This window comes from Condylura cristata, unplaced genomic scaffold, assembly GCF_000260355.1.
Source record: "Condylura cristata isolate star-nosed mole 26May11 unplaced genomic scaffold, ConCri1.0 scaffold00002, whole genome shotgun sequence".
Taxonomy (NCBI): Eukaryota; Metazoa; Chordata; class Mammalia; order Eulipotyphla; family Talpidae; genus Condylura; species Condylura cristata.
Window position 1 is genome coordinate 87,529,468 of NW_004567103.1, and position 27,623 is coordinate 87,557,090.

Genomic DNA, 27,623 nt, shown 5'->3' on the forward strand with positions numbered 1-27,623 from the left:
CCGGCGGCGCCCGGCGGCCGGGAGCGCCCTGCGCGCAGTGCTGCGCTGCAACCTGCCCCCCGGTGCCCAGCGCGTGGTGGTTTTCGCGGTGCTGGCGCTCCTCGTCCTCATCAACGTCGTGCTGATATTCCTGCTGGCCTTCCGCTGAGCGCTCGGGGACCGCGCCGCGGTGAGTGGCCGGGACCGGGCCCCCAGCCTTGCCCCAGGCCTCCCAGCCCCGCCCCCCTCGGCGATCGCGGGTGTCCCCAGCCCAGGTGACAGCCCGGTGCGATTCCGGGCCCCGCGACCCCCGGCCCGCACCGGAGGTTGCCCCTCCCAGCCCCCTGGGCCCGTGTCTGATAGTGTGAGCCCACCGCGACCGGCAGCCATGCTGGTGACTCGGGGGTGGTGACGCTTGGGCCACAGGGCCACCCGACTGTGTGTGTCTGTGTGTGTGTGTGACATGATAAATTGTGTGTGTGTGTAACATGGCAGATTATGTGTGTGTGGATGCGGATACAGCTTGGCGGAAACCGCTGGCGTGTGACCCCCTATGAGCGGACCTGGGCACCATTACTGTGTGGGTTGTGAGACATGAAGTCGATGGAAGATGAGCACTCTCCTCCTCGCTTTTTACCTGCAGTTGCTTTTCCCATTTTAAGTGGTCTCTCTCAGCCGATCCCCTACCACAGGCAGAGGCCCCCCCCCAGCCCCCTTACAGGTGGGTCATCTGAACACCCACTCCCTCATTTCCAGCCTGTCAGCAGGTGCCCTCCAGCAGCTTGTACGTGATTGAGAGGAAGACCTGGGGGACAGGGTGGAAGGGTGTGGGCAGTAGTCACCAGCTCTTTGTCAAACTAGGCCTCCCTCTCTCCCATAAAATATCAGCACAAAGAGGATTCTGCCCCTCTCACATTTGAAATTGTCCCTCTAGTTGAACAGTCTCCCATTTGCCCCCACATGGACCCCCATGCCTCTGAAGCAGCTTCAGCTCTGCTGCCAGGCCCCTCCACCTACCCATCGCACCTCAGGACAGAGTACTGGGATGGCCCTTTCCCCAAAACTGGCCAAGAGTGGGCCCCGGTGGCTACAATGTGTCCTGTGTCCAGCAAGGTGCTGGGACAAGGTATGATGAAGGTGAGCATCCCTCACCACCGAGCGCTAGAGGCGATCTGGCAGATAAGACAGAACTTGTCTGTGAATGCGTGGGGAACCCTGGCTCTCTAGGAAGCCCCACACCTGTAGCCCTTGCCCAGTTCTTGTGTAGGAACTTACCAGTGTGGCCTTCTATCTTTCAACAAGGACAGGAGGATAAACCAGAGGTGGGGTGGGGCGCTGAGGTGAACAAGAGGGCATGTTGCTCAGGGCTCATTTGAGGGAACCTGGGGAAAGGATGATGGCTGAGGTAGGAACAACCTGGGAAGAGAGATTGTGGGGGGGAGTCTCACTTCTCCCTCCAATCTGGGCACCAGCAGTGGGACGGCCCCAGATCGATCCTGAGCTGCACAGCATGCAGCTGATATGAGCTGAGCAAACGCATCCACCTGCACTCCCAGATACTGTCTCAGCAGAAGGAGGGTTGCACCCCATTAGCCAGCCTGTGGATAAGCCCAGACAGGTGCATGTTGGGGGTATAGAACACCCACTTCTCCAGGATCAAAGCTACAAAGCTGAAATGAGAAGTTTTGTTCCCAGTATTCAAACCTCAGTTTGCCTAAAAGGTTCCAGGAGCCAACCCCTGCATTGGCTCACAACAGGAAAGTTCCCAAGTTGCCACGGCAACCTTTATCCCTATGACTTTCTCATTGGCTCCTGGCACCTGTATCCTGTATCTTGCTTCTTCCTTGCTCTCACCAGGCCTGGAGGGGTATCCTGCAAGTGGGGAATATGCGGCGTGGGCTGCTCTTTCTAGTGCCTGCCCCCTGGCTACAGCAGCCTTGCCTCCCTGCCTCCTCCTGACTCATCCAGTTTGATCCAGGGGTTGGGCCTGTGACAAGGAGCGACATGCCTGCAGTGGGTCTTTCAGGCTGACTGGCCCCTTGAAACATGTGGGCCCCAGGAATGCCCAGGACTCTGTGCCCAGACTGGGCACCAGGAATGTACAGCCCCTTTGGCTGCTGCATGAGAGGGAGTGTACTCATAGGCCAAGGACGAGTCTGCTGAATGGTTTCATCAGGACCTTGAAGCACTTTTACCCCAGAAAACATGAAGAACTGGTGGTTCTGAATGTGCTTGCTCTAGCCCACCCTACCTCTTGCCTGGTCTATTCAGGGCACAGTGGAGGTCTCTTCAAGCATCAACTGGAACCCACTCAAGTGGGTGACGCTGCCATGCCTACTCTGATTCGCATTTTGCTCTAAGGATTAGCTCACACCAGGGAAAGCTCTATTGGACCTGAAGCCAAGGGAGGTTTTATATAGAGGGGGTTGGGGGAAAGGGCAGTTCACAGGAGGAAACTGTAGGCACAGAGGGTCTGTCACCAAGGTCTTCGCTGCTTGACTTAAGAGCCAGAGCTGATTTCATAAGAACCAACATTTGGCCCCTTGGGAGAGGAACAAGGAACTTGCAGTTCCTAGCGGTCATGTCCACTTCAGGCCTCCTTGTAAGCCCTGACAGTCTAGCCATGCCCAGGGTAGAGCCCTGCCCCACAAAGAGCAGCTGGCTCAGAGGAGACCTCCCTCCATCCCTCTGTACCAGCAGTCAGGATCTCCTTTGCCCAGGGCTGCTGAAGGTGTGAGGCAGAGGACAGCAGCACCTGCCCCTCAAGGAAACGCCCATGTGGCATCCTGACCCCACTGACCTGTGTGTCCCTTGCTCTCTCCACAGCTCATCAGCGATGGCAGTGTGGTCTGTGCTGAAGCACTCTGGGACCATGTCACCATGGATGACCAGGAACTGGGTTTCAAAGCTGGGGATGTCATCGAAGTAATGGATGCTACCAACCGAGAGTGGTGGTGGGGCCGTGTCGCCGACGGCGAGGGGTGGTTTCCAGCCAGCTTCGTGCGGGTATGGTGCCTTGCATTTCCAGGCCCATGGGGAGCAGGGCTCTGCTCAGAGCTGCAAGCCTGAAGCCTAAGGTGTTGGCTCTGCTCAGAGCTGCAAACCTGTGAGGCCTAAGGTGTTGGGCAGGTGCTCACTCAGGGCCAGGGCGGCACTGCTGGCCGAGAGCTGGGACAGGCATTCAGGGAGGTGGTCCAGGTGGCTTCACATAGCCTGCTTGCTCCAGCAGAGCCACCACTGACCCCTACTCCACCCAACCTCCAGTGCCTTCAGGGGGCAGAGCAGACCAGTTCTCCAAGGGCGATCAGCATGCTCGAATACCACTACCAACAACTTGCTTTTCTAGGCATTTACTAAGTCCTGTGAAAATAATGACAAGGGTCCCATCACCCCTCTGTGACCTTCACAGCAGCCCACAGCTGGGCACTGCCAGTTACGCCTGAGGAAATGGGGGCATGGCAGGTTAAATCTTATACAAAGAGATCCCAGGGAGGGCTCCCCCTCCCCCCAAAGCTACCTAATAAGGCCTTTGGTCTTCAAGGGAGGAATGCAGTGCATTGTCCAAAATGCATTGGGAACAGGGAGGTCCAAGGTTCTGGGAGTCAGGCCTTCTCCTGCCCCAGGCCTTACCCCCACAAAGTGTCCACCCTGCACCCATGCCTCTCCTAAGTACAGGTCAGAGCCAGTCGGTCACATGGCCCACCCCTTTGTCCCAGGCCCTAGAGGGGCTTGCCGGCTGAGGCAGGAACACCAGGTGGCCAGCGCCTGCAGAGAGTAGGGAGAAGAGGGGCGGCTTTGTGCACAGATAGCAAGTGCAGTCCTGCAGCACCCCAGACGGGCACTGAGCCAGTGCCGGGCAGGGTGTCCAGTATCTCCTGCCGACTTCCTGAGTCCTGGATGGATGGGAGCTGCGGGGATGCTGACTGGCACGTTGCCTGCAGCTGCGTGTGAACCAGGACGAACCCCCTGACGACGCCTGGCGGCCCATGGCCCCCGAGGCCCAGGAAGAAGGGGTGGAGGTGCCCGGCAGCAAAGAGCAGATGCGGACCAATGTGATCAAGGAAATCCTCAGTACGGAGCGCGACTACATCAAGCACCTGCGAGACATCTGTGAGGTGAGGGGCGTGGTGGCTGGGCCGGGGTCCGCGATGGGCCAGACCTGACCCCTGCCGCCCCCAGGGGTACATCCGGCAGTGCCGCAAGCGCGCGGACATGTTCAGCGAGGAGCAGCTGCGCACCATCTTCGGGAACATCGAGGACATCTACCGCTGCCAGAAGGCCTTCGTGAGGGCGCTGGAGCGGAAGTTCAACCGCGAGCGGCCTCACCTCAGCGAACTGGGCGCCTGCTTCCTGGAGCACGTGAGCGCCTCCCCCCAGCCGGACCTTGGGGATGCAGACCACATGACCCGCCCCCACCCCTCCTGGGCTGGTGGCTCCCCTCACCCCCAGGCCCGGGCCTAGGCCCACAGCTCCCCCTTACCCTGGGCCTCTCTACTTCCACCACAAGCTCTCAGGCCTCACTTGTAGCTGCCTTCGCCCCTCACCCTGTTTATTATAGAAGTGTCTATGCTTCTGCCTGTCCAACGTGGCAGAACAGGCTCCCTGATCAGAGGGGCATGGGTCTTAAAGGATTTGCTTAGGTCAGAGTAGAAGTGGCAGGGGTATCCTGGGGCTCAGCACACAGTGAGCAAACCTGCCACGGTGTGGAGCTGACAGTGCTTGCTTGCACTTTGATACCTGGTCAGTGGCCTGAACTGGTCTAGATGGACCTCTGGCCTTGCCTGCAAGAAAAGCCCTATTTCCATCACACTCCTGTGCCACCCTTGTGGGCTGGAGCAGAGGAGGCCACGTCCATCCTACCAAGGGTATTGGAAGAGCTGCCATCTCTCTTCAGTGGTGGGAGAACTAGGAAGGGAGGCCTTAGACTGGGCACCTGAGGGAGCAGGTGGTGGATCGGGATGCTGAGTGAATGTAGGGGGCCCAGGTATTCAGCAAACAGTATGAACATCGCAGCAACCCAGCAGCCAGCCGCGCTCACCCTCCTTACCCACCCAAGGCCATGAAGCTTGAGGTTGCTAAGCAGCAGGCCTGATCTCTCACTGTATCCAAGGAAACAAAGTATTAAAAAAAAATAAAATAAGAGGCTAAGAGGCACCACAAGCTTCAGGTCCAATACACACACAGTTTGGACATATCTCTGTCACGCTGCATTGACTAAATTGATGGAGGCTTTATATCCTGCAGATGGGAAACCAGAGCTCTGTGAGGAAAAAAAAAAAGACTCTGAGCTGAGGATGAAGACACAAAATGTACAGCCATAGGCCCTGGCATCTTTAGTCTGTTGTCTTCTCCCATCCTTCTTTCTCTGTGGGCTCGGCAGTCCTCCTTATTCCCATCATCCCAGACTGAGGAACTAGCTGCAGAGGGCCCTGTTGAGAAAAGGGGGTGGGGTCGGACTCTGGCACAAGGTCTTTTATGCCCCTGGGTGTGATTGAGGTAGGGGGGTACCTCCCCAATCTGCACCCCAGAAGCCAGGGGAGCCTGAAGACAGCCACTCTAACCTCCAACTGTGCCCCCAGCAAGCAGACTTCCAGATCTATTCGGAGTACTGCAACAACCACCCCAATGCCTGCCTGGAGCTTGCTCGGCTCACCAAGCTCAACAACTACGTATACTTCTTTGAGGCCTGCCGGCTGCTACAAAAGATGATCGACATCTCCCTGGATGGCTTCCTGCTCACACCGGTGCAGAAGATCTGCAAGTACCCTCTGCAGCTGGCTGAGCTGCTCAAGTACACACCCCCCCAGCACAGGCAAGTGGTTTGGAGGGGCGGTGAGCCCTGGGGTGTGAGCACTGGGCAGGGCTGCAGACACAGGGTAATGCAGCAGGGGTCTTAGAGCTGTCACTGCACTAAGGGAAGAGCAGAGAACTAGCATATGTTCCACTTGTGCCCACATTGATGGATAAAGGTGGAGAAGGGCCAAGAAAAGAGGTGAAGATGGCCCCAAAGGGAAGAAGCTACTCAGGTTGCTCTGGGGCTCAGCCCCTGTCTACTCACTGTGGCGACCCGACCCCATCTCTGTTCTGCCCCAGGGATTTCAAGGATGTGGAAGCTGCCTTACATGCCATGAAAAATGTGGCCCAGCTCATCAACGAACGGAAACGGAGGCTAGAAAACATCGACAAAATTGCTCAGTGGCAAAGCTCCGTAGAGGACTGGGAGGTGAGGGCCTGACATCCCAGAAAATGTGGTGGTGCTGGACCGGTGGACTCGAAAGTCACACATCCCCTAGAAGTTCCAGGAGAGAGGAGTCATGGTCCTGGTAACTAGAGAACAGGAACTGGAGATAGCAGGAAAGTCAGGCCTCCCTTGGCCCCAGGCGTCCCAGCTCTAGGTAGAGAGCTGCCTTCCAGAGTGACCAGCCTGGCTACCTGCTCTTCAAAGGACAAGGCCTCTTGAGAGGTACTGCCTCTTGCAAAGTGCAGCTAGCCAAGCTGGAAAGAGGAGCTGTTTCCCTGTCCTGGGCCAGGCCAGATCCCCAATTTTAGTCACTACCGCCAACAGGAGGCCCAGACTGCCAGAGTATGACCAAACATGGCTGGCCACTGGCCAGGGCTCCCAGTTCATTTTTCTGGCTTGTATGTTCCCCTCGTATCTCCCAAGCTTGCCTTCTAAGGCAACCTGGAGGCCTGAAATAGAGATGACATTCCACCCTCTGTGGCATTCCTACCCCACAAAGAGCGAATGTTATGGCAGTGCAGCTTCCTGGGCTTCGCTCTAGGAAGAAGGAATTAGAATCCCTGGGATGGGTTTTGTCCTTCATTTTCTGGCCATTGGTTCTGAGGCCCAGCCCTAGCTGAGGACCTCTAGAGAGTTACCCCAAATAGAAAGACTGTCAGCAGCGCCTGGCTGTGGTTTGTGTTTTCAGGAAGAAGAAGGGGCAGGACTTAAGTCTGAAGTCTGATGACAGACTTCAGGTACTAAACACACTTAACTGGGAAGAAAACCTCCTAAGAACCCTTAAAAGGCAGGCTGTGGAGGTGACTTGACTTCAGGTCTAATTCACTGTTGAGTGTTGAGAGCAACACTATACAATCAAAATAGCATGTGGATGACACAGGGAATGTTCTGCTTCTGGTAGCAGCCATGTTAAAAGCAGGAACAGTTGAAACAAAAATGTTTTTTAACAGTGCCTCCAAAATACCATTTCAACAGAAGCTATCTTTAGTGAACTATTTCACTGTTTTAATAAGGCTCCCAAATCTGTGTGTGTTACTCACATGTCATGGGAATTAGCCACATTTCTGGTACTTGGTCTTGGCTGCCTGGAGTCCCATTCTGCAGACAACAGCACCAAGGTCATACCACCTTTTCAAACCCCTTCTCATGGCCCCCACTACATCCTTGGACTCCGGAACAGCTTTTCCCCGTGACTCAGTGCCCTCAGTGGTGTGGCTTAGTGGGGACACCTGCCCCCACCCTCTAGAGGCAGACACGGAGCTCAGAAGAGTTGACGAGGGACTGGGGAAAGGGGGCCTTCTTGATCCACAGCCCAGTGCTCTCAGGTCATGCTTCTCTTTGGGGTCCCCAGGGGGAAGACCTCCTGGTCCGAAGCTCAGAGCTCATCTATGCAGGGGAGCTAACTCGTGTGACACAGCCGCAGGCCAAGAGCCAGCAGAGGATGTTCTTCCTGTTTGATCACCAGCTCATCTTCTGTAAGAAGGTACCAAGTCGGAGCTGCCCTGCCTTGTCTTCAGTCAGCTCAGAGCAGGGTAGAGATGTGAAGCAGAGGGGTGGGCTGGGTGGCCTAGAACCTGGCCACCTGCTCCTCCCTTCCCCCTCCTCTCCACCAACACACTGGCAGCTCCTCTCCCCCAGGCCCCTTCCCTGGTCAGGCCTTAAGGCCCAGGTATACGATGAAGTGAGCCTCAAAGTCTTGGGCCACGAGATGTCTGCCCAGGTTTGGTGCTGCTCAGAACACCCTAGTCCCTAACCCAGCTCCTGCTGTTTCTCAAGCCAGCCCCTCCCTGCAAACCTCAGATCCCCTCTCTAACCCTCTACCTCAGCTGCCTCCTGGCCTCCTCATTGCTGCTCTGCTTCTGGCTTCTCCAGTACAGCCCACATGGCCCTCTTGACCACCAGCCCACCGGTTCTGGGGTGTCTGTACTGTGGACCTGCCCATTACCTGCTTCCAGGGCTCCTTCCCTGAGTGCACGGCCCCCAGCAGTCTGCTCACTGAAGGAGGCGCTCCCACAGGGTGGGCTTCAGCAGTCATGGGCTGCACCAGAAGGCTCGGCCCTTGGAGGGGCATGTGTACAGCCCTTCCAGTAACAGGGAATGGGGAAAAGATGCCAGGCTTGTACAGGGCCAGGGACTCATAGGACTCCTCCTGCAGGACCTTCTCCGCCGTGACATGCTGTACTATAAAGGCCGAGTGGACATGGACGGCTTGGAAGTGGTGGATCTGGAGGATGGGAAGGACAGAGACCTTCACGTGAGCATCAAGAACGCCTTCCGACTGCACTGCAGCCCCACAGGGGAGAGCCACCTGCTGTGCGCAAGGAAGCCTGAGCAGAAGCAGCGCTGGCTGAAGGCCTTGGCCAGGGAGCGGGAGCAGGTGCGGCTGGACCAGGAGACAGGTGAGAACCTGCTCAGCCTTCCTCACCCCTATAACCAAGGTCAGCACAGCCCTGAACTGTCTCACAGTGCAAGGCCCCAGGGTGCGTCCCTACTCCACTCCCCACCTGTCCAGTTTCAGCCCCAGAGCATGGGGTCTGCCAGCTGGTTGAGGACAACACTGGAGAAGGTGGCCTCCTGAGTTAGCTCCTAGTGAGCAGTCTCTCCTCATGACGCCCCTGTCCAGGGATCCCTCGGCATCACTCTTAGTGACCAGCTCAGCTGTGTGTGAGGAAGAGCTTCCAGCACAGTGCAGAGAAAGAACATGAGGCATGGGACGGGTGGGGGGAATGGAGCTGGGTGCAAAATGGGGCTACGTGGAAGATCCCAGAGGTACCCAAAGCAGCTCCCCTGCTGGGTTGGCCAAAGTAAGCCCCTGTGGCAAAAGAGACCCAAGCACCTAGGAGGTAAAGGGTGCACAAGACAGTACCAGGGCTGGAAAGCAGGGCAGGAGAAGCAGGCCAGCCACACACTGAGGAGACAGGGCTCTCCCACCCCTCTTAGGCTTCTCCATCACGGAGCTGCAGAGGAAGCAGGCCATGCTGAATGCCAACAAACAGCAGACCACGGGGAAGCCCAAAGGTAAGTGGATGGTAGTCCCGCCTAACTATGGCGGCTGGCCCTAGGGTGAGCGGCCTCTAACCCCCCACAGCCAAGCCACCTAGCACCTGGGTCCTCTGAGCTGCCCGCTGCCCTTTGCAGGTGTTTGTCCCCAAAGGATGGCCCTCAAAGGGACCATCCATCAATGATGAAGCTTGGCACTCTTGCCTTCAATCCCTCAGACTCTCCACAGTGGACTCACTCCCCCCAGGGCCAGACTGCACTCTGGCAGCAGCCTCCCAGCCTGGCCAGGAGTCCACATCCTCATTCCAGAGACCTTCATGCCTTTCAAGGCTTGTGCCACAGTGGCGCTCCAGGGCCCTGCCCTTTAGTCCCTGGGTCATCCCCTCTGCATCCCCTAGTGTGGTCAGCCATCAGGGGAGCAAGTGCCCTCCCATAGGGGTCTGAAGCCTAACCTCAGTAGGGTGGGCCCACCCCAGCCCCACAGCAGAGGCTGTAGCTTGCGCCTGGGCCCTCTGGCTCCCTCAGCCCTGACTTCACTCGTTTCTGCTCAGCCCTCGGCCGGCCCTACTATCTGACACGCCAGAGGCACCTGGCACTGCCCACCAGCCTGCCCCAGAAACAGGTCCTGGTACTGGCGGAGCCCAAGCCGAAGCCATCCACCTTCTGGCACAACATCAGTCGACTGGCGCCCTTCCGCAAGTGAGCAGTACCACAGGCAGCAAGTGGACCTTTGCCTGCCAACAGGCGGGCCTCTGGCTTTTTCTCCCCAAGGCCCCACAGCAAGCCCTCCTCTGCTATTACGCAAACTGGGAGTGAGCAGGGGACGGGCATAGCTCAGTGCCACTGATACATGCCAGTTCTATGCCCCTGCTCTTGGTTTCCTCCCACTCCCGGTGCACTGATGATCCCGGCTGGAGAGGAAGGGACCTTAAGCATGGGAACCTCCTACATCCCAAGACTCTTGGGGCCTCAGCCAGTATGTGAGAAGACTGGCCACTCTGGACCCTCTTCTTTCGACATCTGGTCGTCCCAGCTTCTGTTTCCTGCGGAAGGCAGGAGAGACCATCTGCCTTCACCACCCACAACACTAGGCTGTGGGGCCCTCGGCCCTGTCCTCCTTGCTGGGCCCCAGCCAGGTGGTGACAGCAAGCAACATGCCTCCCTGGAGGACTGGGAAAGCACTTCTGCACACCAATGCTGGGCCTACCCAAGCTGACCCCACCCACCTGGCATCGGACACCCTGCACCTCTAGCTCATGTATTTCTAGTGTAAACAAAAACACTAGTCGGCGACATATGTCAGGGTTTGTCACCAGTCCACCTGTACTTGTGGGTGACCCCTGAATCTGGTTTTGGTTTTGTTGCATTCTGTTGCTTTTCTGACACTGCAGAATTGTCATTAGTGACTCAGAAAGATTGCCTTACCCCAAGTGAGTGTGAGAAGCCATAAGGACTGAATTCTGCGGCCTAGTCTCCAGGGCTGCCCACCACCCAGAGGCTGGCAGACTCTGGGTTTAAGGGTTGCCCGCATCCTGCTAAGAAAAGTACTGTGAGAGTGGCCTGGCTGTGGGTGAGTGTCGAGCCAACCCTCTGGTCCTTGGGAATTCAGCGCATGTACAGTCAGTCTCTCTTGCACTAAACCTCCAAGCCAGAAACCACATTTAATTTCATAAAGAAACTTGTGAAAAAAATAATCTGGCTGAGCCTTGTTTTTTGTCTGTACATTTTCTCCTCAGCTTGCTCGTCTTTCCTGTGCAGTAGATCAGACTTTTCCTTAAATAGGAGGAAGGAACCCCACAGCACCCCTCCCCAGGAGATGCCCTCAGTGCTCAGGAGGAGAGCCTTGGTGCTTCAGAGGCCTGGAAGGAGGGCCCGGCTCTCCTGCCTTCCAGACATGGGTGCAGCTCCCTCATATGGGCTCCCAGGCTTTAGGGGGTGGTGAGTTAGCAAGTATGAGTTTGGGGGGTAGGGTTCATCATCTTTCTGGGCCTCAGCATCCTCAACGAAATGAAGATTACACCTTCCTAGGAGAATCCAGGCTATGGGACCAGAAGAGGTGAACAACAGGGCTTCCCTCCCCTGACCAACTCAGCAAACAGCCCACAGCCTGATGCCCGAGCTCATCACCACATCACTGGGGCTAAGCAGAAGGGCTCTGCCTGAACCCACTGAATTTCCCCAACTGGAGAGCAGCTACCACACCTCCCAACTGGGCCAAACCACTGTTAGAGAAGATCGACAAAACAATCATGAAAACCACAATATGCAACACAAGTCAATCTTTATTGAAAACTGCAGTATTAATACATAACAATTCTTGTTACAATAAACGTGCTTTTTAAGAATTTTAAATCTGAGCTGATCTATTCATCAGATTGCATAAAAAATTAAAATAGTATGAATTTACACATAATGGAACTGGCTCAGGATGGATGTTCCATTCTTTTGTATTGATTGACATGGTAAGTTCAATGCAAAGGTGAGGGGTGCCTGTAACACTGGAAGACAATTTTGACTCAAGCTTAAAAAAAGTACCAAGAGACAGGTCTTAAAAAAAAAAAAACACAATATTTAAAAATCATTAAAAGAAAATAAAGTAACCTTATTTCCTAGTCAGTCAAAGCCCCCGTGGGCTTTGGGCTTCTCCTGGGGCTGTCACAGCAACCCTACCTGGCGCCAGCTGCAATCCAACCCAGCTAATCTACGGCCTACTTGGCCCACAGAGACCAGCGGCTAAGTCCACGGGAGAAGGGTTCCAGCAGACTTCAGGGCCCTCCAACACTCAATCACAGGGAACCCTTCTCAAGTTCGCCAGGGGCTCCTGAGCAGACACCTGCCTCCCTGTGTCCCTGTAACTTGGCTTAGTCCTCGGGCCTCAAGGTTATCCCACAGGTTTTGTTTTCAAATGAACAGAGGAAAGAACCCAATTCTCTAAAACAGGTAAGATCAATTCTGCAACCTTCTCAAGGACAAGACCACTTCCTCCATGTCTTCTGCAGTCTAGCCAGAAATCCACTGTGCCTTCAGAAAGCTCACGTTCACTAATGAACAGCTCAGGGCAAACAAACAGCTGAGATGTGCAAGAGAAGCAAGCTGAGCAGTCCTCCCGCCACAGCCAACCACACTCCTCTTCAGAGAATACCCATCCCCCAAAAAGCACCAGAGAGAGGAACTAGAAGTTGCCTCTCACTTTGGGCCACCCTTAAACCTGCATTTGTGCCCTCTGGGAGGTCAGCCAGGCGTCCTGTCCTAAGCAACACCCATGCTGGCAATGACTGGGACGTCCAGCCGTTAACAGCCTGACTAGGTGGCCCAGCTGGAAACACGTGTTTTCAAAAGGAGAGGTGAAGTCTAGCTTTCATTTGTAGAGAAGGCCAAAATTGACTTCTCTGGCACGTGCCATCCTTTCACCACCACTGGCAGGAACTCACAGATACCATGTGGGAACAACGCTGTCCACAATTAGTGCATCCAAAGTGCCTTAAGAATAGATTTCCTCTCACTGAAGAGTAGAGCCACCAGATGGAACAAGCAGCACCTGCCCAGCTGGAAAAGGGCAGGGCGCTCTCCAACCAGGAGCCCAACCCAGGAACTGTCACTCCTGTAAATATGACCTTTTCATAGCACTCAAGGAACAGTCAGAGAAAAGCAAATGGAAGGCCTAAAACTCTACCAACAACATGCTCTGAAAACAGTTAACAGAGGAGACAGAAATGTCTGAAGTGCCCTGTGCCTGTTAACACAAACGGCCCCGATGCTGACCTCACTGCTGAGGCTGCAAGCTCATGCCGAGGACAATGCTCCTTGATGACCTCAGTCACTGCTGGACCCAAGCAAGAATCCCAGAGAGAAAACCAGACCTCCAAACTAAACGAGAGGTTGCAGCACTCATTTTTTTGATTCCATGATGTCCATGTTTACAAGAATTAGGTCCTTGCTTGCCTGTCTCAACTTCTGAAAGAACCGTAATTCAGCTGAAAACGACTGAAACTAGAAATGACACACAGGAAAAAAACTTCTCTGATTGCTCCACTATTGTGCGTGGGATATTAAATAATGCAACTCTAACAGAAGTTTTACTCCTTAATTTCAGTGGAACTAAATATTGCTTAAATTATAACCTATGATTGTTTTGTTAATATTATGTCCAGATCCTTACTGCTAGACAAGACCTACCTTTCATATTTGATAGCTTATGCCCAAAGTTTCAAAACTGCAAAGATACCCACACCTATAATGTGAAAGTATCTGATAAAGTCTCCCAACTCATATTCACAAAAGGTAAAAAAGATTAAAAAAATTATAGGGGAAAAAGTGTTTATGAAGCTGATGTAGAGGGGAGACGGATACAACCCATTCTTCTTTCTCCTGAAAACATCCTTTAAACTCAGTGCTCATGGAAACACTCGCCCAGTGTGTGCTGGCCTGAAAAACATCCCACATAACTTCTCAGAACTTCCTGAATTCCTACGACCCACCCTTCACACCTAGTCTCACACGTGTGCACACGTGTCTCTTTCTTCCCACTTTGTTGATTGGGGGCATTTATTTTTAAGCACACACTAAACCTGTATTTTCTCCTAATCTAGAATCACTAAAATGGGAAACTAACTTCTCTGTGGTTCAGCCCTGGGATCCTTAGAACCTAGTCCTATTACAGATGATCCACCATACAGATGTTAATAGCAACACAGAGCTGAAGAAGTGGACGCAAACTGTGTGCCTGGGACAAATGGCTGCTCACACATGTTCACACTCATTCACACACACACTTGTGCGCGTGTGCACACATGGATTAAGTGCTCATGAAGCAATTTACTTACCAGTAAACACACTATGCTAATGGACATTAGGAATAAGGAAATCTTCTGTTTACAATGATTCATGCAAAAAATATTCCTAAATTTCTTGTAAAAGAAACATGAGAATGAAAATCATGAAGACTACTTACTATAAAAAATACGATTACCAAAGGCTCAGGGGTCAGGTGCCCCACTCACTAATCGGGGCAGAATGCCAAATCAGCGCCAGAGTCCTGAGCTAGCTGCCAGAGACAGAAGAGCAGAGCCCACCCCACCCCCCAACCAAAGCCCACACTGGAAAACAAGATGGGGAGAACAGGGGCACACTCACCCTGCCTGACAGACACTGAAAGAGAAGGAAAACCCTCACCTCCCCACCCCCTCTGACTCTGAGAACAGATACACAATTCCATTGATACAAGTTGGGCACATTTAAGCAAAAAATTCCTCTTAATTCTTATGTACATAATTCAGATTTTAAACACAAAATCCTTTCCATAATAAACTGTGGCAAATGCATTCTCTACTGCCCAGCTCCTTGCCATCCATACTTGCTTTGTACTGAGTACCCTCAGCTGCCAGAGACGGCAGAAAAGGTTCACGGACAACAGGCACCAGCCCTTCCCTCAGCTCCCCACACTGTTTCCAAGACCTTCAGACAGGCTCACAGGACAAACCTATCCCATGGACAGGGCCAAACAGTCACCTGCACTGCCTCTCTGCAAGAAATGATTAATTTCAAATAAAGTTTTGTTCCCTTTTAATAGTCCTTAAATATACAACTTTCTTCATAACACACAACTGAAACTGGCCCTTCTTTGAGGGAAGACCAGAAATGTTTTCAGCTGATTCAAACACTTCTCAGGAAAAAAGAAAAGGAATGACTATTTAAGCTAAATAAAAGAGAGATCAACATCTTCTCTAAGTTTGGTTGTTTCTCTTTCATGTATCTTCCTTCCATCCCAGGAAAATAATATAGCTCTACAGAGGACTTCTCCAATATATAGAAAACAACATCTCTACCTCTAAGAGACTTGTAACAAAAATTTAGGTAACAGAGAAAATTGCTTTGCTGATACATAAACCACCTCTTGCCCCCAAATGTACTGGCCACACAACTCTAATCTCTCATGATCAACTTTCAGTATGTCCACATTACACCGGCCCAGCAAGTGGAAGGAAGGGATGCCCTAGGGCACCCCGGCAGCTGCAGCCTACCTCCACTCCGGTCCCTGGAACCCCCTCTCGTACTGTCAGTGCAGAAGAAACAGATGGCAGAAAACAAAAAGTCCATGTCTCCAACTGGCAACCCAAATCAACCCCAAAGGGTTGAAGGATCATCTAAGAGATTTCAAATGCTCGATGAAGAAATTTACGTTAACACATAACTTTAAGACTCTGCATACATTGCAACAGTGCATTAGTGATACAAGTTGTAAAATACGTTTCCATTCCTTTGGGTTTTGCATATGATGGTTTTGCATCAGTCACTGCAGGTAGATTGAGCAAGCTTTGTTTTTGTGTTTGTTTTTTTAAACATGCATTCAACTAGATATGATTCAGAATAGAGTAATACTCCCTTTTTAATCATTATAGTTAGCTAAAAAATTGCCAGGCAGCCCACAAAACAGGATTTACTTTAAGACCAACCCACAGAGTCAGTTGGAGACTAATGGCGCTGGGACCTGCTGGGCCGGGCGTAGTGTGTTTAGCTAAGTGTTGAGAGCATTAAGAAGAAAGTCCTGGTTGGAGGCACGAGGCCTGCAGCACCAGCTGTGTAACCTCCGTGATGTGACTGCACAGCTCCATCCTCAAACCTAGGGAGAAGACAGACAGCACGTGGTTACAAGGGGCTCCTCTGCTGCGTGAGCCCTAGGAAAGGCGTTTTTACTCAGGGGAGAACCAGCAAGGGAGAAAAAGAATGGCCAGTAGATCTTACCTCTGTCCTGCAGGAGGCAGGTGGGGAAATTACACATTCCACAGAAAGAACCAAGGGCCTAGGTGTCCAGTCAGGACTCAGTGGTGTCTACCCTTCTCCTATTTTGTACCCCGAGTAAGAACAAACCTTTTTAGACACTGCACTGCCCTCAGTCAACAGCAGTTTTCTCATTAGTGCTTAGTATATAATAAGATCTGCCATTTTCCACTGGAAAATGAGTCAATCCAGGCATGACTGGTCACTTACGTTTGCAGGGTGATCACCACTGAGGGGGCACGTAGCTGTAAGTGGGTGTTCCTGGGGCCCGATACGTGGGCACAGTGACTGGATGGGGGGCAACAGGAGTTGGGGAGTGAGCAGTCAGCAGGGTACCTGGAAGGAAGAGCAGGGAGCCTTAGTGGCAAGCAGCACTGCCCACACACCAAGCTGGCTTCGTATCATCATATGCTCCAGGGTCATACCAACTTTGACAACTTTGGCCTTTTTTGCAAAACGGAAGTGATAGAGAAGGAGTAGACAGATCTCATCTAGATTCCTGTCAGAGCTCTGGTTATATACAATGCAATGTCTTAGAAACACAACAACTGTTTGTAGAGCTTCTGTGCCTCTCCTTCGAACACTCAATGAGTTTTGTAGATCAGACAACAAAATAAAAATTAGGCAAAAAAAAGGAAGTTCTCCAAAAAAGAAAGAAAGAAAGTTCTGACACATGCAACACCTGAAGAACATGATGCTGAGTAAAATAAGCCAGTTACAAAAAAGAAATATACCATATGAGTCCACTTACATAAGGTCAGAAAAGAACAAAGTAAAATCATGGGTACCAAACAGAGACTGGAGGAAGCAAAAGGGGGATTTTGTTACAAGATGAAAAAGTTCTGGAGACCTGTTTCACAACAGCATAAATGTACTTAACACCACTCAGCTACATACTTTTTCAAAAATAGAGAAGATTCAACTATCTGAGATCCTAAGTAGTTTAAGAGAAATGTATTTTCCCCATTAAGCATGGAAAACTCATCTGAACCCAGTGACCATATCTGAACCCATCTGAACAACCTCATCTTTTAACTCTTTCTTCAACCAGATCTACCCACATCTGCCCCTGCCACCCATCCTAAGGCTTATCACCCTTTGATGGGTCTCAAATGTGCTGCACATGCCTCCACAGTAAGTATGGAAAATCAAAGAAAATAGACACTCAGCATAAATACACAGGCTCCTTAAAAGTCTTTTTTTCCTCCTGGCATGACTTTTTTTACATTGAAGTGAAATCTAGAAAAACAAAGAGGGAACACTTTTAAATCCTAACCCCTGACAACCAAGTAGAGCAGGAGCACCTGGTGCCCTAGCTACGGACAACTCTCACGCTCATGAGAGGTAACCTAATCCGTAAAGAGCCACTCAAGTCCTCGGAGGTTCAGGGAGCTACGTCGATCCCCGTCAGGGCTTTCAGCTCTCCTTGCTTTATTCTCCTGAGGTGAAGTCTTAGGAAATAAAGTTAATGAATGTTAAAGATTTCTTCAAGGTCAGGTTTCTTACATCCTCAAGTTTCCAGACAAAGTGGCCCAGAAACTAGCCCATAAAATAGGGGAGGTAGGGCCCTCCCTGGTGGTGCAGCGGGTATACGCAGTACTAAGTGGCTAAAGCCAACCCAGCATAAGTTCGATCCCCCTGCCCCACAGGTGACCCACATGGCGCAGCAGACCTCTCCTGACCCGATCGCTGCTCCCCTCAGCAGTGTACTTCGATGATCTGCCTGTTCTGCCCCCCCAACTGTCTCTGGTGAATCCTCTCCCTGCCCCTGCACCTCTGGCCTGTACTCCAGTTTTGTATGAATGAATGAATGGATTAGATTAGATTAACAGATAGATTAGATTAGATTAGTAGATAGATTAGATGGATAGATAGACAGAAAGACAGACAGGGGACGTAAAAGAACCAGCTCTTAAGGGTGCCACGTCTCCCTTTCTGCTAAAGCTTCAGGTGTTCTAGTCATACCTCATACCTGCTGCCAAGTAATTCAGCCCACAAGACCCAGTAATGCTCTATAGGGAAGGGACTCGGGTCATGGTTTATGACTCTAAACCCCACACACCACTCTTCTCTCAAGTGAAAAAAGAAAAGGTAAGAAAAGAATGGAGATAAAGAAAAACCATATTCTTCCCAACAACTTGCTGTGACAAACCAAAGCCAAGGGTCAGTGTATCAGTGAGCTCTCCCTTTCCATGCTGGCATGTCATCACAGAGCAGGTACTCCAGGGCCAAGACTCACCTGCTGACATGGCCATAGTGGTCCCAGCCACCATGCCCATGGTGACCCCATTGCCTCTAGGCGGAGGGATGGGAGCAGGATACACCGTTGCCGGCATGCCGTTGGGCTGCACCACTGTGGTATGGTGGATGACGTGAGGGGGTGCTGCATACAGAGGCTGTGTGTAGTACGTGCCTTGCTGTGGGGAAAAAAAAAACAATTGCTACCTGCCCAGCAGGTCAGAGCCCAAACGGACCCACATCCACATAGTCTAAGAGCACTGTTAGAGACCCGCACACCTACCTGTGCATACGGACTCTGCTGGGGATAGGCACTTCGCACGGGGTAGACGGCAGTCTGGTAGGGGTTGGGAGAGGAGGAGTATGGTGGCACGGCCCCACTGGTGGGGGAACAGGACACTTTGTAAGGAGTGCCAGGAGTATAACCTGAAAAAAAGAAACCCGAGGGCCTTAGTCCAACCCACATTCACCCAACCATGGTCAAACATAGGAGAAGGGATCCAGTGTGAGGTGAGGAATGAGCTGTGTGTCCTGTTCTGATTGTAATCAAGACCCCCACACCCTTGTGGCCCTGTCCATCCTCCTCTATGCTTCCACTTCATTTCCTATAATGTAGGGGAGCACACACATCTGCACGTGTGTGTGTGTTTGAGGTGGGGTTGGGCAGGGAGCAAAGGACAAAGTTCTACCAAGCTTAAACTCACATAGGAACAGGAAGCAAATACCTATCAGTCAGAATATAAATGGGTACAGTCTTCCTGGGCACAATTTGGCACTAGATTTATTTTGATCCCGTAATTCCACTTATAGGAATTAGTAAACATGGACTTGAATGAAAACATGCATGTTTGTTTATCACAGCACAAGGCGAAGAAGGACTATCAAAGGTCAAGGTTTAACTAAAAACCCTACAGGAAAGACTTTTGGGTTAAGATATTAAGTTTGGGGCCCTCCCTGGTGGCGCAGCACTAAGAAGCTAAAGCCACTTCAGCATGGGTTCGATTCCCTGCCTCTTCTGACCCGCCCGCTGCTCCCCTCAGCAGTGTACTTCATCAGTTGGCCTGCTCTGCTCCCAACTCTGTCTCTGTCTCTGGTGAATTCTCTCACTGCCCCTGCACCTCTGGCCTCTAACCAAGATCTACATGCATAAATAAATAAATCTTTAAAAAAAGAATATTAAGTTTGAACACATAGTAAATCCACCTTTGTCCCCATCAAAATGACAATTAAGAAGATTAATAAATGAAGATAAAAGCTACAATACCAAGAATAGAAGACCTTTTGGAACCTAAAAAGCAGAAGTGGATAATGATTCAGCAGACTCAAGGATACTGCACTTCAAGCCAGTAAAGGTCAAGAAACTCCTAACACAAGAAAGCACCTTCCCCAAGATTCAGAAACTAGTGTGGGCTACTACAGGGGAGAGTGGCTGAAATCTATCTGGTAAGCAATGCCCAGCTCCCCATCCTAATAAAGAGTACAAGTTTATTCTCTTGGGAGGGTAAGAGAAGACCTCTGGATTGAAATGTTCAAAGCAGTTCTATTCACAATGATCAAAAATCTATCAGCAAAGTGTGGCGCCTCCATACACTGTACTACTACTTAATAACCAAAAGGGTGCGAATGCTGATAAACACAGTATGGGACAAATGCCCACATGGCACAGCAGCCAGGCACAAGAATACACGCTTACTGAGTCCACTGATATACTCTAGGGAAGACCTCAGTGACAGAAAAATCAATCAGTAATGGCCAGAGGGCACAAGGAACACTTTCAGCATAATCATCACTTGACTGGTGAACTAGGACATTTGTATATAGTAAAGAAAAGGGCTTTACTATATACAAATTATACCTCTACAAAAACTCTCACAATCCATCCTACAATTTCTCTATCACTAGGATGGCCAACATGGTGAAGTGCTCCACACGGTCTGTAAGTATCAGACAAGTGCTCAGATAATTTTCACATTCTCCTCTCACAGGGTCCAGCAACTCACTCCTGGATATTTTCCCTGAAAAATATTTCTCTACTAAGATCTGTAGAAAATACTCACCAATCTTATATTCATAAGAGCCAAAATGTTCATCACCAAGATAGTACAAGCACATAGACATTGGTTAGTATTAAAAGGAAAAAACTGGATGAACCTTAAAGTAAAAATGTTAACCTCTGAAACATCAGACACAAACTCTATCTCATCTTTGATACCTAACAAGAACATGTACCAATCAGAAAGGGGAGCAGGTATGATCTATAGAACGGAGAGCCTCAGGAATGATAAGTGTTTGGTATTTTGTTCCAGGGTGATTACATGAGTATGCAGAAGTGTCAACATTCATCCAAATGAACACTTAATGTTTTCACACATAAATTATTATCTCCAGTGTAAAAAATAAGCTGTGCATCAAAAACATTAAAAGTTAAAATTTTAATAACATTATTGGAGTGTATTTAAAAGTGCCTATCTATTTTTCTTAAAGGTAAGAGAAAACACATAGCTCACAGGATATAGACTGGTTTCAAATGGTCCTTTTTTTTTTTTTTTTAAAGATTTATTTATTTATTTATGCATACAGAACTGGGGTACAGGCCAGAGGTGCAGGGGCAGTGAGAGGGTTCACCAGAGATAGAGTGGGAAGCAGAATAGGCAGATTGACAAAGCACACTGCAGAGAGGAGCAGCGGGCAGGTCAGGAGAGGTCTGCTGCACCATGTCGATCATCTCCCGGGCAGGCAGGGATCGAACTCATGCTAAGTGGCTTTAGCTTCTAAGTGCTGTGCTTTAGCCCACTGCGCCACCAGGGAAGGCCTCAAATGGTCCTTTTTAAAAAAAAACTAAAAGAAACTGCTCAGTCCAAGAGACTTATCCCTTGAGTAAAGTCCTAGCACTCCTTATCAAAACTATTATGTACTGTATGTGCTCAAACCAGGTAATTAATTCCTGAACTCAGTTTCTGAAGAGCGATGAGATTCTGAAGAGAAAAGATCCTCCCAGGTTTCCCTGATTTACTCTGAAATTAACCATTATATTAATTTAAATAAAAACAAAGTCAAAATCTGAACACACCAGTTATCCACAGGGGGCAGTCCTGAGACAGGTCCCAAGATCTGTCCTAGAAGCCTGCAAGAACACCAAAGCACCAAACCCAAGAATGTTGTTTTTCTTATACATATGTGCCTATGACTTTCTTATACATACATGCCTATGACTAAGTTTTACTCTACACATTACACACTGTAAGAGACTAATAACTAATAATAAACTAAATGTTTATAATAATGACATATTAACTAATAATAAACTAAATGTTTATAATAATGACATATTAACTAATAATAAACTAAATGTTTATAATAATGACATTACAACAAAAGCTATGCAGGTGTGTCACTCTAAAAACAGCTGATATAAATAACTGCAACCAAACAGAGTGGAACCTGGGTAACGGAAACAACTGCATTAGCCTTAGCTGAAGGAGGGCAAAATAAACAGGCTTTCAGCTAGGATCTGGAGAAGTGACTTCAAGAACAAGAATAGTTAAAAGTCCCTCTCTCTAGCAGCTCATCTCTTAGTCTTTAAGAGGGGTTAAAAAAGAAAGTGCTTGGGCCTCCTTAGTGGCACAGGGGTTATCCAGGCTATGAAGCTATCACCAGACACTGACTGGGGCATGAGTTTGATGGCATAAGTTTGATCAGGTCAGGGAGTTGACCCACATGGTGCAATAGACCTCTCTTGTCTCACCCTCTGCTCCCCCTCAGCTGTATATTTCAGTAAATCCACTTGTTCTGCTCTCCATTCTGTCTCTGGAGAAAATCCTCTCACCCCCACCCTACCCACCTTTGGCCTACACCTCAGTTCTTATATACATAAATAAACCTTAAAAAAGAAAAGGAAAGTGCTGGGTTCGTGATACATTTATGTTAATCATTAAATCTTTACTGTAGCCAATTATACCACCAAAGGTTGTACAACATTCCCTTTAGTTGTGAAGGAAAATAATAACCTGAAAGCCATTCATTTCTAACCAGACACTACCACTCCCAAGCTCCATGACATGAATGACTGGCCAGATGAGGAGGCAATGAGACTGGGACATGGTGGGCACACCACAGCCTGTCAGAAGCGATGGAACCTCCATTTCAGCATCACATGCCAGAGGGATGGAGAGGGAGTAAAAGTAGAGGGAGGGTAAAATTTCAGTGGGCAGAAACTGTAACTTGACTGAGCAGGGAAAAGTCCAGCCTTCTCCTGTTGAGGCTATCAACAGAGCAGCACTGATAATCCTGATCAGCAAAAACAGACGTCAAATGATCCCTCCCACCCCCCCAAAAAAAGAAACTGTGTGGATGAAGGTAAGACACACAGTCTATATGTGGCTAACTCCCTCCTTCCCCAATCACCTCTGTCCTTCACTTCTCACAGCCTTACAGCAGCACTCACAGGAGGACTCTAAAAGATGGCTCCCTCCCACTCTTGGGTCTAAATGAAGCTTCTTTTCCATTGTCTCACCAGCCCCATACAGATATCCTCTCAGGAAAACGGAACCCTTGTACACTGTTGTGGGAATTTGGACTAGTCCATTTCCAATGGAAAACACTGGTGGTTTCTCAAAATGTTAAAAAGTACCAACAGATCTGCCAGATGATCCAACAATCCCACTCACTAGAATCTACCTGAAGAATGCCCCCCCCCCACAAAAAAAAAACAAAAAAACACTAATTTGGAGAGATATATGCACTGATGCCTACTACAGCATTATTTGTAAATGACAGGAGTGGATTAAGGAGATGTGGTACATATAAATGACAGAGTACTACATAATTATATGAACAAAAATAGACGAACTCTTGCCATTTGAAACAATAAGGATGGACCCAGGGGGGATTCTGCTGGGTGAAGACAGCAGGAGAAAAAGTACCAGATGACCCCTCTCACTATGTGGAATATACAGAAACAAAACAAACTCAAAAAACTAAACCTAATCAAACCCTAAAAATATGATGACAGAAGTGAGACTACTGGGAGGGACAGGAAAGCAAAGGGGGAAGAGGATTTGCTGGCCCATGGTAAATGACTATGGGTGCTTTTAGTGGTGGGTACAGTATGGTGCACACATCTGAGGTTTCAATCTGTGAATCCCTAAATCATATGAGTACTACAAACAATATTATCTCAATTAAAATGATAATAGGCTATTAAGAAAAAAAAGGGGGGGAGTGAAGGGAGACTCCCTCCAGGAGCCACTAAAAACAGTATCTGACAAAAAGGTGATCAACTTTTTATAAAACTACCAGATGATTAAAATATTTACAGAACTGCCCTCTTTTGTGTCATATTTTGAGAACAAATGATAGAATTTCTGGTACTAGCCAGTTTTCCTATGGTTAAAGAGGAGAAACCAAGGAGGCACCCTGCCTTCATTGTATAATTTAAATTTTTGTTTAACTCTGGTACACTTTAAATTTATGTAACATATATGGTAGATCTTAACATATATGTAGATTTTACCTAACAACAAACCAAAAAAAAAGGACTGTAACAAATTAACCACATGGATATTGAAGAAAATGGGGTGACATGCTGGGACTCACAACTTTAAAACACATCAAAAAGTTGTAGAATTCAACTAAAAATCAAAGACAAGACAAATAAATTACAATATATTAAAATACCGAGCAATAACAAATTACTGTTATTCTTGAGGTATGACACTGACCTTTTTAAAATTTATCTTCTAAAGACAAAACTGAAAAAATTAATGAGTATGTTTGACACTGGCTTCAAAATAATGCAGGAGAATAACGGCTGGAATACAGATCCAGCTATTAGATTGGACAGCTATTAGACAGCTATCTATCTGTCTTAGTGTTGGGTAAGGGGACGTTAGAAATGACATAACGCTGTGACCCTTGTGTACATATATTTGAAATTTTTCATAAAGTCTTTTAAAGACAAAGTACTTTTTAAAAAAGGGTTAGGCAAACTTATAACAGATTTAGCACATAAATGTTGAATCAATCCTGGTTCTAAAAATTGTTTTACAATTTTAGGTCAACTGGGAAAATTTAATTATGAGCTATTAAATAGAACTGGGAAAGTACTGTTTCTAAGTATAACATCATTCTAACTCTTAAGAAGAGCAACAATGAAGCCCACAAGAAAAGACACACAAAAACTACAACTCTGAACTGATTCAGGACAAACAAAAACATACAAACTTATCTTCATACAGTAAATAAAGCAAGTAAGGCAAAATGGTAACAAAATGGTTGGTACTGGAGTAATCACTATACTATTCTCTGATCTTACCAGTTTAAAGTCTCTTTATAGTAAATAATGTGGGGAAAAGGTATGTTCACATACCTCAATGTGGCAACATACAACTGAGAGAATCTAACCAGCAAAAACCAGTTGAAACAATTTATGCATGAACTGAATGGACAAGTCTGAAAGCTGACAGAGGTCCAGGGTTGGCTATAGAAACATGAATATAAATTCTAACTGTGCCTTAAAAATGGCCATCAATCTGAAGGCACCTACAGCAACAAATCTGAAAGATGACCTGGCAGCTAGGTATTAGCTAGAAGAACAAATATAGGTAAAATATGCCAACATTCAATCAATACACCCAGCCACCATACTAAAGAAAGTCATGGATCTATAGGGTAAGCTGATTTATAAAAAGATCAAAAACAAAGATGCTTTGTTTATACTGTAAGTGAAGACACATGAGAAATAATCTGTGACCTAAAAAAGGGACAACAGAACCTCTAGACGATTCATCAACACTCCTAATAAGAAAATTCATGACCATTTGGTCACTGTTGAAACTATGGAAAGAGCTTGGGCCGAGAGAAAATGAAAGCTACCAACCTTCACACGGTTTCAAGACTACAGAATGGCAAGCAAAGTGAGGAAGACCCAGGGCAGACATCTCCCCCATGCCAAGGCAGATCCTATCATGCAGAAGCATTCTTTTAGCTTATCACATCTACCAAAAAAATAGGAGCGTAATCAGTTACTGGACAATATACTGTCTTTTTCTTTTCTTCTAGTGGAGGTCCGAGGCCTACTGCTGTGTATCATATATGGTGGATCTCAACATACATGTAAATTTTACCTAACCACAAACCAAAAAAAGGACTGCAACAAATTAACCACATGCATAAATGGAGTGGCATGTACTGGGATCCACAACTTTCAAACACATCAAAAAAGATGATGGATTGAAAATGGTCATATATGGGATACACGTAAAATGGTAATTTTAAAAGTTGATTTTAAAAAGTTTAATTGTAGAATTAAATTTAGTATTCCATGTGTAATATTCACTGAATCTTGTTTGGTTTCTCTGCACACTGAAAATTTCACATTAAGTTTTTTTGAAAGAGCCACTGTTTCTATTAATCACAGCAATGGATTTTAACATATTATCATCTTGTTGCTTATTCCTACAACTGAGAGCGATGTCCTAACATGAGAAAAATGTACTTTGTTTTCTTGTATAAGCATAAATATTACATCACTTTCCATCCAGATTCAAGACAAATCAGTTTTAAGGAAAAGCAAACTTGTCTCCTAAAGAATCGATCGTGTGCTGGGCACTTTATTTTTCCTTTATATAGTACTAGGTGCACATCACCACACCAAAGCACTCAATAGGAACCTTACAAACTTAAAATAAGGAGCATTTCTGGTGGTGCAAGGGATTAAGTCTTAACACTATGAAGCTACCACTGCAGCACAAATTCAATCCCTGGCAAGGGAGGTGACCCACATGGTGCAGCAGACCTCTCTCCTGTTTTGCCCACTGTTCCCCTCAGCAGTGTATTTCAGTCAATCTGCCTGTTCTGTATGCATGAATTAGATACTACCTCTCTAAAATAATATTTAACTTGCCAACTACTCACAATAAAAAACTAAATACATTCAATCCTAGATCTTCAAAAACAATAAAAGCTTTCTAATCTAGATTCACTTTCCCTAAAAAGGCCATCTGTATCAATGTTACAGGCCAAATGATTAGAATCTTTCTTTTACTTCACCAAAAACATTATTGCTATTAGTTGGTGCTCTCGGGAAAGAAGTCACATATTGGGCCACAGCTCTTGACTGGCAATTGAAGGGTGACAAAGGTTTTAATATTTGAATAATGTTTTCCAAAAACACTGTATATCACACAGAGTTTTATGTAATAATTTTCTGAGTGCAAAATTCATTATGAAAGTTTGGAAAATGCAGAAAAAGTATATAGGCACCAAAACACGGACTCATGAAATCTGGTAACAATTGTGACAGAAAACACTATACTATACCAGAGAAGTCCAGGTTACAGTGATGCATCAGCAAGGTATCCTAGCTTTCAGCAATAATAATGGAAGTAGAAACAATTAAGCTACGTTCTCTAAGTGCAGAAGGGAAATAACCACTGGTCTAGACTGCTACCTACAATTAAAACTATTTAAGAAGCCATGTTCTAGATACTAAGCCTCTCAAGCTTTCATTCCCTCATACTCTCTTGGGAGATTACTGAAGGCACTTCTCCATTAAAAACAGAGACTAATAGAGAGAGAGATTCAGATAGAAGAAGTAACAGAAAAAAAAAAAATCCTTGGGGTGACTGTGAGGTGCAAGCTCAGGATAATAACAAGGAGCGGAAAAGCACCCCAGACAAGGAACAGAAGATAGAGATTCTAAGAGAGGTCACCGAGAAAATACAGCACAAGTGGCATAAAATTAAAAAGAGATCCCCACACCTGGGGAGAGAGAGCATTTTAGACTAGTGACATGTATGGGTACAGATATCTTACCCCAATAAGAGACCCAGGAAGGGAAAGATAGGTGCAGGAAAATTGCTGCACTTACACAGCAAAGAAAGATGGTCACGTGCTCACAATGACTGGGATGGGAAAGAGGGGCAAAGAAATAAAAATGCTGACATTCATTCTAATGTCCAGAATGGGACACCAGAAAGAAGGACACCAGAAAGAAAAGGGAGAAGAAACAGCAGAAACATGCTGTGTAGAAATTCAGAAGCTGAAACAAAAGTAACAACTTTAAGAGTTGCCTATCAGAGTGGTAAGTGAGGATTCTAAAAAAGTAACAAGAATTGCTACTGCAGTTTAAAAAAAAAAAAAGTGCCTACAGTGTTACTGGGTTCTTTAAACTTCAAATTATATTACACAGGCTTTCCCTGGTGGCGCAGCAGGTTAAAGCACAGCTCTAAGAAGCTAAAGCCACTTCAGCATGAGTTCGATCCCCGCCAGCCCGGGAGGTGACCACACGGCCAGCAGACCTCTCCTGACCCACCCGCTGCTCCCCTCAGCAGTGTACTTCGTCAGTCGGCCTGTTTTGCTCCCCACTCTGTCTCTGGTGAATCCTCTC

General features: G+C 48.0%; 2 protein-coding genes across 4 annotated transcripts in view; one reads left to right on the top strand and one right to left on the bottom strand.

The window, feature by feature from the left end:
• The window catches only part of LOC101635644 (rho guanine nucleotide exchange factor 4), a 70,621-nt gene extending 59,710 nt beyond the window's left edge, over nt 1-10,911 (top strand). Inside the window, exons 1-10 of one of the 2 annotated variants that reach the window (XM_012726783.1) lie at nt 13-169; nt 2,806-2,985; nt 3,921-4,094; nt 4,159-4,338; nt 5,559-5,791; nt 6,073-6,202; nt 7,572-7,703; nt 8,376-8,619; nt 9,161-9,238; nt 9,772-10,911. In XM_012726783.1, coding sequence (XP_012582237.1) covers nt 2,860-2,985; nt 3,921-4,094; nt 4,159-4,338; nt 5,559-5,791; nt 6,073-6,202; nt 7,572-7,703; nt 8,376-8,619; nt 9,161-9,238; nt 9,772-9,923 — 1,449 coding nt within the window. In that variant the 5' untranslated portion in view covers nt 13-169; nt 2,806-2,859 and the 3' untranslated portion in view covers nt 9,924-10,911. Of the gene's footprint in view, nt 1-12; nt 170-2,805; nt 2,986-3,920; nt 4,095-4,158; nt 4,339-5,558; nt 5,792-6,072; nt 6,203-7,571; nt 7,704-8,375; nt 8,620-9,160; nt 9,239-9,771 lie in introns of those variants that run through there. The other variant, XM_012726779.1, reaches the window with a different exon arrangement.
• A 573-nt stretch (nt 10,912-11,484) lies between these two features.
• Nucleotides 11,485-27,623, bottom strand: part of FAM168B (family with sequence similarity 168, member B) — a 40,256-nt gene continuing 24,117 nt past the window's right edge. For both annotated transcript variants that reach the window (XM_012726790.1, XM_004674740.2), the window contains 4 exons: nt 18,519-18,661; nt 18,237-18,414; nt 16,208-16,333; nt 11,485-15,839 (listed from right to left, as the gene is read on the bottom strand). In XM_012726790.1, coding sequence (XP_012582244.1) covers nt 16,221-16,333; nt 18,237-18,414; nt 18,519-18,661 — 434 coding nt within the window. In that variant the 3' untranslated portion in view covers nt 11,485-15,839; nt 16,208-16,220. The remainder of the gene's footprint in view (nt 15,840-16,207; nt 16,334-18,236; nt 18,415-18,518; nt 18,662-27,623) is intronic.